At 34.8% G+C, this 14152-nt stretch overlaps 1 protein-coding gene and 1 non-coding gene across 7 annotated transcripts in view; both read left to right on the top strand.

The window, feature by feature from the left end:
- Window positions 1–14152, top strand: part of TRPC4 (transient receptor potential cation channel subfamily C member 4) — a 200458-nt gene that overhangs the window by 82851 nt on the left and 103455 nt on the right. For all 6 annotated transcript variants that reach the window (XM_037527219.2, XM_054701802.1, XM_054701803.1 and 3 more), the window contains one exon: window positions 11549–12067. In XM_037527219.2, coding sequence (XP_037383116.1) covers window positions 11549–12067 — 519 coding nt within the window. The remainder of the gene's footprint in view (window positions 1–11548; window positions 12068–14152) is intronic.
- On the top strand, window positions 5306–5434 carry LOC119260017 (small nucleolar RNA SNORA70). The gene has a single exon (XR_005128657.1). It is a non-coding gene; the product is annotated as a small nucleolar RNA SNORA70 (small nucleolar RNA).

Genomic DNA, 14152 nt, shown 5'->3' with positions numbered 1-14152 from the left:
CAGGATTTCACAGTTGCCTTCCATTCAAGACATTCAGACTATTGATTCAGAAATTAGATTCCAAAGTCAGACCACAGGGATTTCTGTGTGACCATGGGCTAGCATGTTCTGCTGATTATTAAAGTCCTGTTCTGCTGATTATTAAATTTGAATTAGAATGAATGCTGTGTAGATCCATCTGGAGGGATGCAGGTTTAATTTCATCCTGTTGGAGAGTTGTAACATAGCCATTCACATAAAAACTCCTTATTTTAGGCTTTTCAATTATTAATTGAGAGTCTACTCTATGTTGGACATTGTGGGATTTCCTAACTATAGTTTAATTACTTTATTTGATGAATGAAGTCCTGTTCTGCTGATTATTAAAAAGAGGACAATAGTAACACCTACTTGCAAAAATGATTTTTCGGATTAACTAAGATGAGGCGTGAAAAGCCCCTAGCACAGGGAATATTTCATGGTGTTCTGTATATGCGAGTTACCACTAGTATCAGTATTATCAGACTCGAGGCATATTTGCATTAACTGTGTCAATGAGTTGGAATTTATTTTTCTAGAGGACATATGTATGATAGATCTGTTGAATTCTAATATAGCCATTGATGTTTTCCTCTTGTCATAAACAGAGAATAGCTTGACTAGTTGTAAGTTCTTGAGTCACATTCTTTCACAGAAAATTGTCAGTAGATTCAACTGCATTTCCTTGCATATTTTAATGAGGACAGATAAGAAGCTTGACATTAGTTCCATTGCTGATGTAACTTATTCTGTGTATTTGGTGACTGTACACTTTTCTTCTTTCTATAAACCTTGGTAGTTGGAGTTTGACCAGGATGTTTCTAGTTGTATGTCACTGTTTGCCTTATTTCACACGCAGACTTGCTGTACCCTCTCAGTCTACAGAACCAGTATTTCCTTAGAATAGGAAAAAACATCCCTTGCTGCTTATTCTTTTCTTTCTCCATGTGCTCATTATTTTCACCTTAAACATCATTCATTGGCATGTTAAGTATTATGGATCTTTCCCCACATTTCTAGAATTTTTCCTCATGAAGTAAATTTCTCTCCTTCTGTGTGTGTGTGTGCGTGTGTGTGTGTGTATGTGTGTTGTTTTACTCAATAGTCTAGGACTTTTATATTCATGGAACATTCTGTCTTTGAATAAAGATGAGTGTATATTTTTTAATTTCAAAATAATACTTTCTTTTCTTTTCAGAAACTCTAATTCTTTAATTGCCTATCCTAGGAAACAACCTTCTGGTTAGTGTTTTTCAGTTAAAATTCTTATCTGAGTCTTCTAGTTATAATTTAATCAGACTTGAAGAACATCTTAACTTGGACTGTGCTAGGAAAAAAATCAAGGATATCAGTGAACTAGGATGGGAAAAATTATACCCTTTTCTCCTATTAGCTTCTGAATGAAATACATAATTTCCTTCAGTGTTGAATACAGAAGAAAACATTAGCTTTGCTAGCAGTTCCTGTGTCTTTGTCAATATTAGAAATCAGTTATTTTCCTATCATATTACTGTAATATATACCTTATATTTTGATGTTGATTGTTACTTCAAAATTAATCTACTCACCTCTCATTTTTATTGAATGCATTAATATAGAACCATATGTTACTATATCCATATATATGTACGTTACTTTATATATGGATATAGTAATATTTATGGATGTTTCTTTTCTCCTGTGTAATACATTTTATCTATCACATCTTCTTGATCCAGTCATCTATTTTTGGGCATTTGGGTTGAAACTTACATGATATTATAATGCAATGCTAGTTCAATAAAAACAAATAAAATTGAGCACAATATGCTCTTTAACTGCAGGGCTATGCTCATATTTACTTGCTTCTGTCCATAAATACACCAAATCACAAATTTGAAAAACTTGAAAAGGAAGTTCCTGCTAAAACCAATATACTACTGAGTACCTTCAGAAAAAAAATATGCTTTTCAGCTGTAACAGTGGAATTACAAAAGGGAAGAAGGAAGGTTGCGTATTGGAGATATTGAATAAAGCAAAGGAGCAGGATTGAGAAAGAAAATAGACTAGTTTAAAATGAATATGATAAGGGGAGCAAAACCATTTTCCTTGCTTTCAAAATATTTCTGAGACCAAAATGCTTATGTTAGCCTTCTTTAAATTTCTTAGTATTTGATAGTAAAGTTGGTAATCAAGTGACAAATGGCACACGAGTCTCAGAGTCATTGCTTCGGCCACCCTTTCCATGGCTTTGGTGTTGTCATTTCCTTGCCTGGTTTGAGTTGGCACTTTCATCTTTCCTACAAACTCAGTCCTTGAGAAACACTCTTACAAGCCCTTATTTGTGGCTAGCTGAAGGTCAGAAGAGCCGGGGAAGGGTCATTGAAATACTCTTTTGGAACTAAAACTGGCAAACGTACCATTAGAAATTCCTGCAATGGGACTTAGTTTTTTTGTATTTTGCTTTCCCTCCCAGACAAGTAAACATTATGGAAACTGAGATCTGAACTCAAAGATATCTCAAGGCGTCTGTCATAGATTTCTCCTCTCTGACATCTTAGTTTTGAAATCTTTCTCCTCTGTCTGTCTCCTCTCTGTCTCCTCTCTCTATCTAGCCTATTTGACAGAATGTACACACAGCCTTTCCTTTCCTGTTGCTATAACTCTGGTTCAGTCTGCAGTAGTTATCAGTCTTCTTTATCTGCTTCCAACCAGTCTAATTTTTAATTTAATAACCAAAATATGTAATGTTAATACTTAGGAATTATCTCATTATGCTCCTGGTTAAATTCTTTTATGACTCGAGCAAGATTTACAAAATAATGCAAAATTTGCCTAATCTCATACTAATCTCCACTGAGGTATTTTACAATTATTTATCTCTCTATGACTTACACTATACACTAAAGAAATTTGTATGAATCCATCTGTTATATTTTCTTCTTATTGCTGTCAATTTCCTATAACTTTTCTACATTGTTGGTTCCAGCCAAGCATAAGTGCAAACTCCTCCTCACATTCTTTTGTTATTCTACCTAGAAAAGTCTCTCTCTAAGTTAATTTTCTTTTATTATATTCATATTGCCCTTAAATAAATTATTTGATTCTTTTGCTAAAATCATTTGTAAAGTATTATACTGATGATAATGATGATGATGATGATGATGTGTGTGTGTATGAGAAAGACAGAGACAGAAACAGACTGAGAGAGGTTTCTTTTACATTCCTTTCATGCTCCTTGAAGACAAAAGCCACATTTTTACCAGTACCTAACACTTTGCCTTGCACATTACTCATATCAATTATTTAATGTTCAAATGAAAGCTATTCAATGTGACTTGATTAATGATAATATTCAAGGAAATTGCTTTCTATTTTGATTGAGTAGCTGCAAATCTATAAATCTGGGGCATATACCTGGAATGAGCTAAACATACTAGCCATCCGAAGAAAGCAGCTGAAAGTAAATATCACTTGCTTATAAATGAAAGGTGTTAGCATTGGTACTATCTAAAAGTAGAAGCAGAGAACGCTATTAAAGAAAAAATGGGATGAAAGGTTATTTTAGCCTTTCCTGAAAGAGATTAGTTCTTGAGAAAAAAAAGTAAGAGGTCTGTTTTACCCTATGTGATTGTCAGCCATCTGTGATTGGCTGATCATGTACTATTGAAATTGATAATACTAGTTGGAAAGCTCTGAAATCTGATTCTGTGACTTCATGGAAACTGCAATCACCCACACACAGCAAAATCAATGTATTATGGGACACACAATCTGCTATGCACTTTGCTAAACAGAAAAATATCAGTGCCGCTGTTCGAACATTTCTAAAGCAATAGTTAGAATCTTCAGTTTTCTACTCTTAATGTTAACTATTTGCTAATTGTTACAGAATGTAAAATGTTGCACAGTATTAACTCTGAAAAAAGTTATAGTTAGCAAATAATTATTATGTTCTATAGTCTATAGCAGATTTTTACAGTTGGATTTTTTTCTAACTCAAGCAGAAAATGTAAAGCAGTAAAAGTGACCTAAGATTACATTAAGTACTTGGAAAAATGGGGGAATTATTAAAATTCATTGAGCATTTGATGTGACATTGAAAATTCATTTTTCTTATTTCTCTGTGTATTTCACATGGCACATGTTAGGTGGTGGAATTAGAATATACTTGATTCAGTTTGCTTGGGAAATAATATGTTGTCTAGTTTTCTGTCAAATATGGCCATTATCTTTATGAGATGGACTGTTTCATTTTCCTTTATCTTAGTTTTTAGAGCCAGACAATAAATTCAATAAATATTTGTTAATTAAAGTATGATTGAATTATTGAATCAAATAAATTATAAGCCATAGTAGCATTTTGAGATAGGAAATTGTCTGAAGAAAATAATATTTTGGAAAAATCATTTTTTAGTAGTAAAGAAGAATGGGAAATTTTCATACCTGTATTTTTCTTATAATTTACAATAGTTTATATATGAATGCCTTTTATAATTGCTCAAAAAAAGACTTTTGCTTTTCAAGTCTTCTATTAACTGATTAAGTTGAAAGTCTTATTTCTAACCTCTTTCTTCTCCCTTCCTCTCCTTTCAAAACATTAAAAAGTATATTTTCCTATCTTTTTATTGGTACTATCTTAACTCTTACAAACATTTAATGTTCACTATTTGCCTTTTTCTCTGATCACCATCATCTCATCCTCTATCAATTCTTCAGGAAGAGCAAGTGAACATTAGACTCCCTAAACTGCTGCATATTTAAAATTATTTTATCTATGCAGATAAAGTGAATAATTTCCTAGGAAAATGCAATATCTACAAACTGGTCTCATTATTTATAGAAAGGTCAAGTGAGCTAATTGTTATATAATCAGTAGAAAAAAAAAAACTGTATAACTAACCCATAAAAGAAACACTGCACATTGATGGCACACAAGGCAATACAGAACTTTCAAAATTCAAGTAATTTTATTACTATTTATTTCTTTTCACAGCATTATAAAAAAGAGGAATCATAGTTTGGATTTTTTTAAAAAAGACTTATTTATTTATTCATACAAGCACTGGGTATAGTCAGAAGCATGGGAGGATGAGAGAAACCACCAGAGCCAGAGCGGGAAGCAGAACAGGCAGACTGACGAAATACACTGCTGAGGGGAGCAGCGGGCACCAGGAGAGGTCTGTGTGCCATGTGGGACCCTCGCCTGTGGCCGGGGATCAAACTGGTGCTACAGAGGCTGTGGGCAGCTTCACAGCCCAGCGTTCAACCTCTGCGCCACCAGGGAGGCTCATAGTTTGTTTTTTTTTTTCAAAAAGAAGGAAATAATAACTTCTCCTCATGGGCCCCTTGTGCAATGGCTTCAAATACAGCCTCCTCGGTAATGTATGTGACCTGTTGTTTGCACAGGTTGCTCTAAGGGACCTTGGAGACACCCCTTTTGGGGGTTCCTTGATGTCTGACTACATACTGTTCCCAATGTTAGACTCCAGACAGGGATGTAGGGTGCCTTTGGAAAGCTCCCTGGCACCTTAGTCAAGGTCCACATGGGCCAAATCATTATGTCCATCCCATCAAGCTGCAGAACACAGAGCATGTTTGAAGTGCTATGTAGAGCCAAGTCAAGTTCATATTTCCACGAAGGGTGCTTCACCAAGTTTAACACAGATGAGTTGGAAGACATGGTAACAGAAAAGCTGCTCATCCCAGTATATCCTGAATCTCGGCCCCCAGGGCAAATGGGGCTTCCTGCACTCATGAGATAAAAAGAGCTGCCCCCTTGGTAGTCATGCAAATAAAAATCATATTCTTATCAAAAAAAAAAAAAAACAGATAATGAGCTGAGTGCACAGATTTTTTAGAAGATGATATATTTGAAAGTAAAAGGGAAGAATACATGATTAAGAGGCGAAACCATTCTTGATGCAAACTGAAAAACAAAAACCCTGCTGGGCCTCCCTGGTGGTGCAAGGGGTTAAGACACAACCTATGAAGCTATCTGCAGCCACCACAGCACGAGTTCGATCCCTGGCCAAGGAGCTACCCAGATGGTACAGCACACCTCTCCTGTCTCACCCACTGTGGCCCTCAGCAGTGTATTTCAGTCAATCTGCCTGTTCTGTTCCCCACTCTGGTGAATCCTCTCACCCTCCACCCCTCTGTTCTGTACCCCAGTTCTTGTATGCATAAATAAATAAATCTTTAAAAACAAAAACAAAACTCCTGCTAATATCAAAGGGAACTCTGGAGGAAAATGATCTGTTAGAGACTTCCCATTTGAGTGAAAACAGTTAGGCTCTTATCTTGCCCCCTTTCTCAGTCATTGTCCTGGTAGCAAATTGAGGTAGAATCAGAAGTGGCGCACAGCAGGAGACTATTAGTGGGTCACACTGGGGCAGTTACTTGGCAAATGGTTTCCTGGAGGGAGAATGGAGGGCACTTGTCCCTTTCTCCAACAGGTGCAGGGCATCCATGTGCTTTTTATGGAACAAGCATAATATTGACATTGAAATCAGATAATGACAGTTTCTGTAAATGATATATGTCTCACTTATGACCATTGATGAAAAAAAATCTAAAAGTACTGGTTACTCCAAAAATATTACACATTTGACCAAGTGTGAATTATTTCAAGAAAACCAGTATGTCTCAGTATTAAGAAATTTATTAATCCAGGGCCTCCCTGGTGGTACAGCAGTTGAGCGCTGGGTTGAGAAGCTGCCCCACAGCCTCTGCAGTGCCAGTTTGATACCTGGCCGCGGGGCTGCTCCCCTCAGCAGTGTACTTCATCAGTCTGCCTGCTCTGCTCTCCCCTCTGGCGCTGGTGAATTCTCTCATCCTCCCATGCTTCTGACTCTACCCAGTGCTTGTATAAATAAATAAATAAATCTTAAAAAAAAAAATTAATCCAAAGAGGAAATGCAAATGGCCAACAGGTATATGAAAAAATGTTTAACATCACTTGTGATCAGGGAAATGCAAATCAAAATTACAATGAGATACCATCTTACACCAGTGAGAATGGCACATATTAAAAAAACTAGCAACAACAAATGTTGGCGAGGATGTGGAGAAAAAGGAACTCTCCTGCACTGTTGGTGGGAGTGCAAACTGGTCCAACCACTATGGAGAGCTGTGTGGAGATTTCTGGACCTACTTAACAGAGCTTCCATATGATCCAGCAATTCCACTCCTAGGTATTTACCCAAATGACACAGAATCATTAATTCCAAAGGGCACCTGTACCCCTATGTTTATAACAGCACTATTTACAATAGCTAAGCTATGGGAACAACTCAAAAGCCCCAAAATAGATGACTGGATCAAGAAGATGTGGTTCATATACACAATGGAATATTACTCAGCAATCAAAAAAGATAAACACATGCAGTTTGCAGCAACATGGACAGAGCTAGAAGGGATCATGCTTAGTGAAATGAGTCAGAAAGAAAAAGAAAAATACTGGTTGGTCTCACTCACAGCAGAAATTTAGAAAACCTAAATAAGGGACCAGGAAAAAGACTAATTAATACAAAGTAAAAATCAAAATCAACAAGCAACTATAAACCAGGGACATACTATGGGGGTGGGGAGCATGGGGAGAGGAAGGATTAGGGTCAAAATAAGGGGGGGATGCAATTTTATGGGGAATAACCAAAATGAAAATGCATACATTGTGCAAAAATGAAAAATGATGTAAGAATTATATAAAATAAAATTTAAAAAAAAGAAATTTATTAATATTAGCTATACTTTTAGGATGATTTTCATAAAAGCAGAACAAGTTTTATACAAAATTCAACACCTATCCCTGATAATAACTAATAAATAAAATAATTCAAAATGATTGCTTGAAAGTTGAATGGCGTAAATAGGTATAGAGATTGATTGCTAGATAACTGGCAATACCAGGCATAATTTTGGTGGGCACGAAAACTGATATAATTATTAACAAAAATATTTGACTCAGTAATTCCATTTGTATATAAAATACCAACAGACATGGACAACAAATATGTATAGTAGCGATAGTCTGAATCATCCCAGATAAGAAACCACACAAATGTCACCAATAACAGAATGATAAATTTTGCTAAATTCATAAATCAAAGTATTCAGAATTAAAATAATAAAATTATTAATACAGACATTCTGAACCTATTTCAAAGAGTTAGTTAAAAAAAGAACTAGACTTTAAAAAGCACCTATGACCAATCACTTATATAAGGTATGTGAAAGTAATCTGTGATGATAGCAGTTAGATTTGTGATTACATCTAAGAAGAGTCATGACTGGGAGGGGACAGGCAGGAGTTTCCTGAGGCAAAGGTACACTTCTAGATTTTTAGACTGGCCATATTACACACAGTGTTCATATTTGGATATCAAACTGTGCATTAATGTCTGCATTCACTGTATATTATATTGAATCTCAGTACTAATTTCAAATTATTCATTATGACAATAAATAAATCATGTTGAATAAGATAAAGGAAGAATCCATGGATCTATTAGTAATATGTAATAATAAAAAGAAGACAAGAAACAAGATTTTACATACAGAAAAATGCAAGATAACAAATGTAAAAATCATGACAGAATAAGAAAATTGTTAAATTTCAAATACCATGTAATAATTGATTCAGGCATATATTGATAATTAGTACTCAAAAATAGGTCATTATTTTTAAGTGTTGTTTTTTTTTTAATGGCATGGGAGAGGTCTGCCCTCTGGGACCTAAGCACTGATCTTTAGCCTGCTCAGCTGGCTGTTCAGAGTCCAGCAGATTCCTGAGTGGAGGATACGTAAGGTCTGATCAAACATGTCTGGTCATCCATGATCAGTTGGCTATCAGACAGTTAATGGTAATGACAGCACATGATTTATTGTTGAACTTAGAATAGATTTTAAAGTAAGAGGAAACTCTAAAATGATTACATTACATATTTTTAAAATAGCTATTGATCAATGGTGGTACTATAAAATGGTTCCATTTAAAATTATTTTCAAAAATGATGTGCCTTATAAAAGTTGAAATTGAAGATACTCATGTATTTGAAAGAATGTAAATTCACTGCTTTATTAAGTATTAAGCACATAAACAACATTCTTGGTGTACTTATTCATAATTTAATCAATAATTTATCCAGATCTATACCTAATGAAGAAAAAACTATCACTCTGGCATTTTTCTGAAAAAATGTATGTTTTTCAGCATGGTCATATAATTTTTTAAATAAAATTTCCTAAAAAGTCTTGCATTTTATGATTAATAAATTCAAAATTGTGGACTTTTTAAAAGTATAGAAATCTTGAATGACATTATGCTGAATCCAGAAAACCCCTTTAAATTGTATCTGTCACTTAAATATATATATATATTTATTATAGGAACTTTACTTACTTTTTTTCCTGTTTACCATTGGGAAAAAACTTAAATTATACTTAAGATTATATCTGATTTACTTTTGATTATTGTAATTTTTCTTTGTAATAAATGTTTAATTAAATTTTCAATTAATGTTAATTTAAAAGGGCACCTTCACCCCTATGCTTATAGCAGCACTATTTACAATAGCTAACCTATAGAAACAACCCAAATGCCCAAAAATAGAAGACTGGCTCAAGAAGATGTGGAACATATACACAATGGAATATTACTCAGCAATCAAAAAAGATAAACACATGCAGTTTGCAGCAACATGGATGGAGCTGGAATGGATCATGCTCAGTGAAATAAGCCAGAAAGAAAAAGAAAAATACCAGATGGTCTCAGTCATAGCAGGAATTTAGAAAACCTAAGTAAGGGACCAGGAAAAAGACTAATTATAATAAAGTAAAAATCAAAATCAATAAGCAACTATAAACCAGAGACACACTATGGGGTGCAGGGGAGGAGGAATTATGGTCAAAATATTGGGGGTGGGAATTGTATGGGGAATATAACCAAGATGAAAATGCATACATTGTGCAAAAATGAAAATGATGAAAAATACATAAAATAAAATTTAAAAATTAAAAAAGGGCTCTTTCAGGAAATATAAAATGAATTCTAAGTGAAAAAAAATGAAACTGGTAATTGAAGTTAAAGGGTTTGTCTTACCTCTAACTTTATATACTTTTGAATATTGTATCACACTGTATATCCAGGCGACCCATTCAAAAAAATGAATAATGCTAATTTAATAAATTGGGTGAAACCACTGATTAAACAACAAAATAAAAAGAAAAAATAAAAGTAGTATAACTGAAATTTCATCTTAGTTTCCTTTCTCGCTACATATATGTTTTCCTTTTGATTCTGTTGTGGTTCCCTTCATATCTTACCAGAAGCCTATTTTAATGTGACATGTGTCATTACCATTTTTTCTGCCATGTTCATTTAGCTTGTCCTTATGTAAATTTTATTTTCATAGATGTCACTATGACTTCTTGCCAGGATGAAAAATTTTAAAGCAAAATCTGTAAAGCAATGGAGTATATGGCAATACAGTCTTATGGGCAGACAGGTGGAGCTGGGTTCAAAGAATACTGAGACAACAGGTCCATAAAACATGACTGATAGATGGTGAGGGTTAGTGGATCTAGGAGATGCTTGCTAAATAGTGCTGTTGAATTATTTTCATCATGAATTATAATTCCTGGAGTATTCCAAAGGAGATTGTCCAAAAACACACTGATGACCTGATTCACTGGGAAGCATTTATTTATTTCTAATAAAACAATGATGCTAGCTAGCAGTGCTACCTATTTCTCTCTCCCTAAATGGAGAGATGAAAACACAATGCCTGAGGCTCGCCCTGCCCTCTTATATTCTGCTGCCACCTTTAATCACAGATCACAGGATGGATGTTAGGAATGTAGAATATAAAACACAAAGGAAGAAAGAAACTGATTGAGAAATTCAGACTTCTTTTGCAGAGGAAAAGCTTGTTTTTAAAACTAATTATTAGTTATTTTTCAGTGTGTTTCTTGATTATCTTGGGAGTCAACATTTCTGGGAAAAAAGCACAGATTTTCATCAGAAAATAAGTTGTTAGGAGCAAGAAAAACTCTTATAGTTTCCTAGCCACCTATTTCAAGATTTCATAAAATTTTGGGGCCTTCCCGGTGGCACAGTGGGTTGAGGGCAGTGCTGTGAAGCTGTCTGCAGCTTCTGCAGGGCCACTTCGATTCCGGCTGCCAGGGAGATACCCACACGTTGCTCCCCTCAGCAGTGTACTTTGGTCCATGGTCTGCCTGTTCTCCCCATTCTGTCTCTGGTAAATCCTTTCACCCTCCCTCACCTCTAGCCTATACCCCAGTTCTTGTATAAAAATAAATAAATCTTTAAAAAATTTTTCATAAAATGTGATAATTCTGATTCAAGAAAGAAGTATGTGTCTTTATAAGAAAGTTATTTTCCCTCTAATTTTCTCATGTTCTTGGGAGGAAATCTTTTGGCAAGAGATTTATGAACCTTGTTCATCATCACTATAACTTGATGTTTGAAATTCACAGACTTGAATAAAAGCCTAAATATTTATAATACCTCTGCTTTCTTCTTTTTTAGGTGCCTCCCATACTCCTTGACAAGCAGTTCTCTGAATTCACTCCGGATATTACTCCAATCATTTTGGCAGCCCATACAAATAATTACGAGATAATTAAACTTTTAGTTCAGAAAGGAGTCTCGGTCCCCAGACCCCATGAGGTTCGTTGTAACTGCGTGGAATGCGTCTCTAGTTCAGACGTGGACAGCCTCCGCCACTCACGCTCCAGACTCAACATCTACAAGGCCTTGGCCAGCCCTTCTCTCATTGCACTGTCAAGTGAAGACCCTTTTCTTACTGCATTTCAGTTAAGTTGGGAGCTTCAAGAACTGAGCAAGGTGGAAAATGAATTTAAGTCAGAGTATGAGGAGCTGTCACGACAGTGCAAACAATTTGCTAAAGACCTTCTGGATCAGACAAGAAGTTCCAGAGAACTGGAAATCATTCTTAATTACCGAGATGACAATAGTCTCATAGAAGAGCAAAGTGGAAATGATCTTGCTAGACTGAAACTGGCCATTAAGTACCGCCAAAAAGAGGTGAGTGTTGCCAGAATTTACCTATCTATATTTATCACTTTTAATCACAGTAAGTAAATGGTGACTCACACAATTAGTTTGGGGTTGTAGAGCATTTGCTATTTAACTGTAAGCGGGAGATCATTTGCATTGCCAGATTAATAATGGTGAATCACATTGTAGAGCAGTAATAAGTGGTTTAGTAATTGGTGATGATTTTGCCTTCTGGGTAAAAAGAGACACAATTACTGTGGTTTAATGGGAAAAAAACGAATGACTTTTTAGAATTTCCAGACTGAGAGTTCTGGGCCTGCCATTTATAAATCTTGTCACTTTACATGATCACATAGATCTCTTTGAACTTGGGTTTTTTCAACTGCTTAAAGAAGTTAGTATTTTATGTATAAAATATTTTCCGCATCGATTTTTGGGAAGTGTACAGGTTGTGAATCTGGGTATAGTCTCTTGGTAAGTTATAAGGTACTGTATTGATAAAACACATGATTAGAAATCACTAACAAAGGAAAAGGCTTTTAGTTCAACTGTGGTGAAAGAATTATATCATGTTTCATGCCTGGCTTAGTTTCTTGATTTGTCAGGAATAAGGAGTTAAAGAAATTAATTGCAGTCCTCCCTGGTGGCACAAGGGGTTAAGTCTCAGCACTTTGATGCTATCAGCGGCCACTGCAGCATGAGTTCAATATCTGGCCAGGGAGCTGACCCAAATGTTGCAGCAGACCTCTCCTATCTCACCTGCTACTCCCCTCAGCAGTGTATTTCAGTCAGTTCATCTGTTCTGTTCCCCACTGTGTCTCTGGTGAATCATCTCACCCCCCACACCTCTGGCCTACACCCTAGCTCTTGTATACATAAATAAATAAAATAAATCTTTAAAAAAAAGAAATTAATTGCAAGTGAGTCATAAATTTCTCAAGTATTTCATGTTTTGAAGCATTAAATAAAGAAAACTCAGCTATGTTATACTTGTAAACCATATTGTTTCATGTTTCCATCATTGCTGAATTTGAGTTGTCAAAAAAAAATGTACCTCTATTTTCAGAAAATACAGGTGCTCTGTTCATTCTTAAATAATAGTGATCCATTCCACAAAACCAATTGGAAAGTTGTAAAGTGAAAAGTAAGAGAAAAAGAGACTTCTGAATTTAAAAAATGCATTCAATTTCTTTTTAACTTGACTTTGATTATTCCATATTAGTCGTGTCTAATATAACCTAAATATTTTAGGTTCAAGATACCTGATTTTGATTCCTGAAGTTTTATGAGTAATTCTTTGGTTAGTCGCCATGAGAACCCTAAAGTAGTTAAAATAATGAGCTTTTGCCCTTTATAATGAAGGGCTTCTTCATTAACATGCTAGTCTAAGCAATATCAGCTCATTTTCTTAGGATTTTGTGTTTTAGACTCAGGGACTCTAAGTGAAAGATAATAGAATACAACTGTATACAACTCTTATATGACTGTAAGTTATAATGATGAAAACAAAAATATGATTCATGATTTTGAAAATACTGAATATAATAATTGAAAGTAATTTCTTGCATTAAAGTGAGGTAAGAGATTGATGTGGACTCAAAAATTAGGTCAGACTTTCTTAAATATACATTGTTAAGGTATTATGCTTTCTTTACTTAGCTTTCTTGGGGCAAGAGGATTTAATGGATTGACACAATGATTACAAAGGTCTTCTCTTAGATATACCTAAAACTCAGTGTTGACATAATCCTTCAGAAGGTCAGTGGAATTATATTCTCAGGATGTTCAGTTATAGAATGCACATTTGCTCTCCCTGCAGTCAGTGAATCCACTCAGATCTATTTTTTGTCCTACACTGATTTTGTTGCTTATGTCATAACTGACTCATCTTTTTCTTTTGGCCACATGACTTTTGTGAAGGCAGGGGAACAAACGCTCATAGATTTATTTACCATACTATTATAATGGATTGTTTCAAATTATATTTAATCAACTGAAGCCGATATACTTTTATCAAATGGTTGTCTGCAAGAAATTTTAATATGAATTTCTTGTGCATTAATGTTTATATTTTATCTAAAATCATTTTTATACTTTTTTTTAATTCATTCC

This window comes from Talpa occidentalis, unplaced genomic scaffold (genome assembly GCF_014898055.3).
Source record: "Talpa occidentalis isolate TD23 unplaced genomic scaffold, MPIMG_talOcc4v2.1 talOcc4.5, whole genome shotgun sequence".
NCBI lineage: Eukaryota > Metazoa > Chordata > Mammalia > Eulipotyphla > Talpidae > Talpa > Talpa occidentalis.
This window is presented reverse-complemented; position numbering and strand designations above follow the sequence as displayed.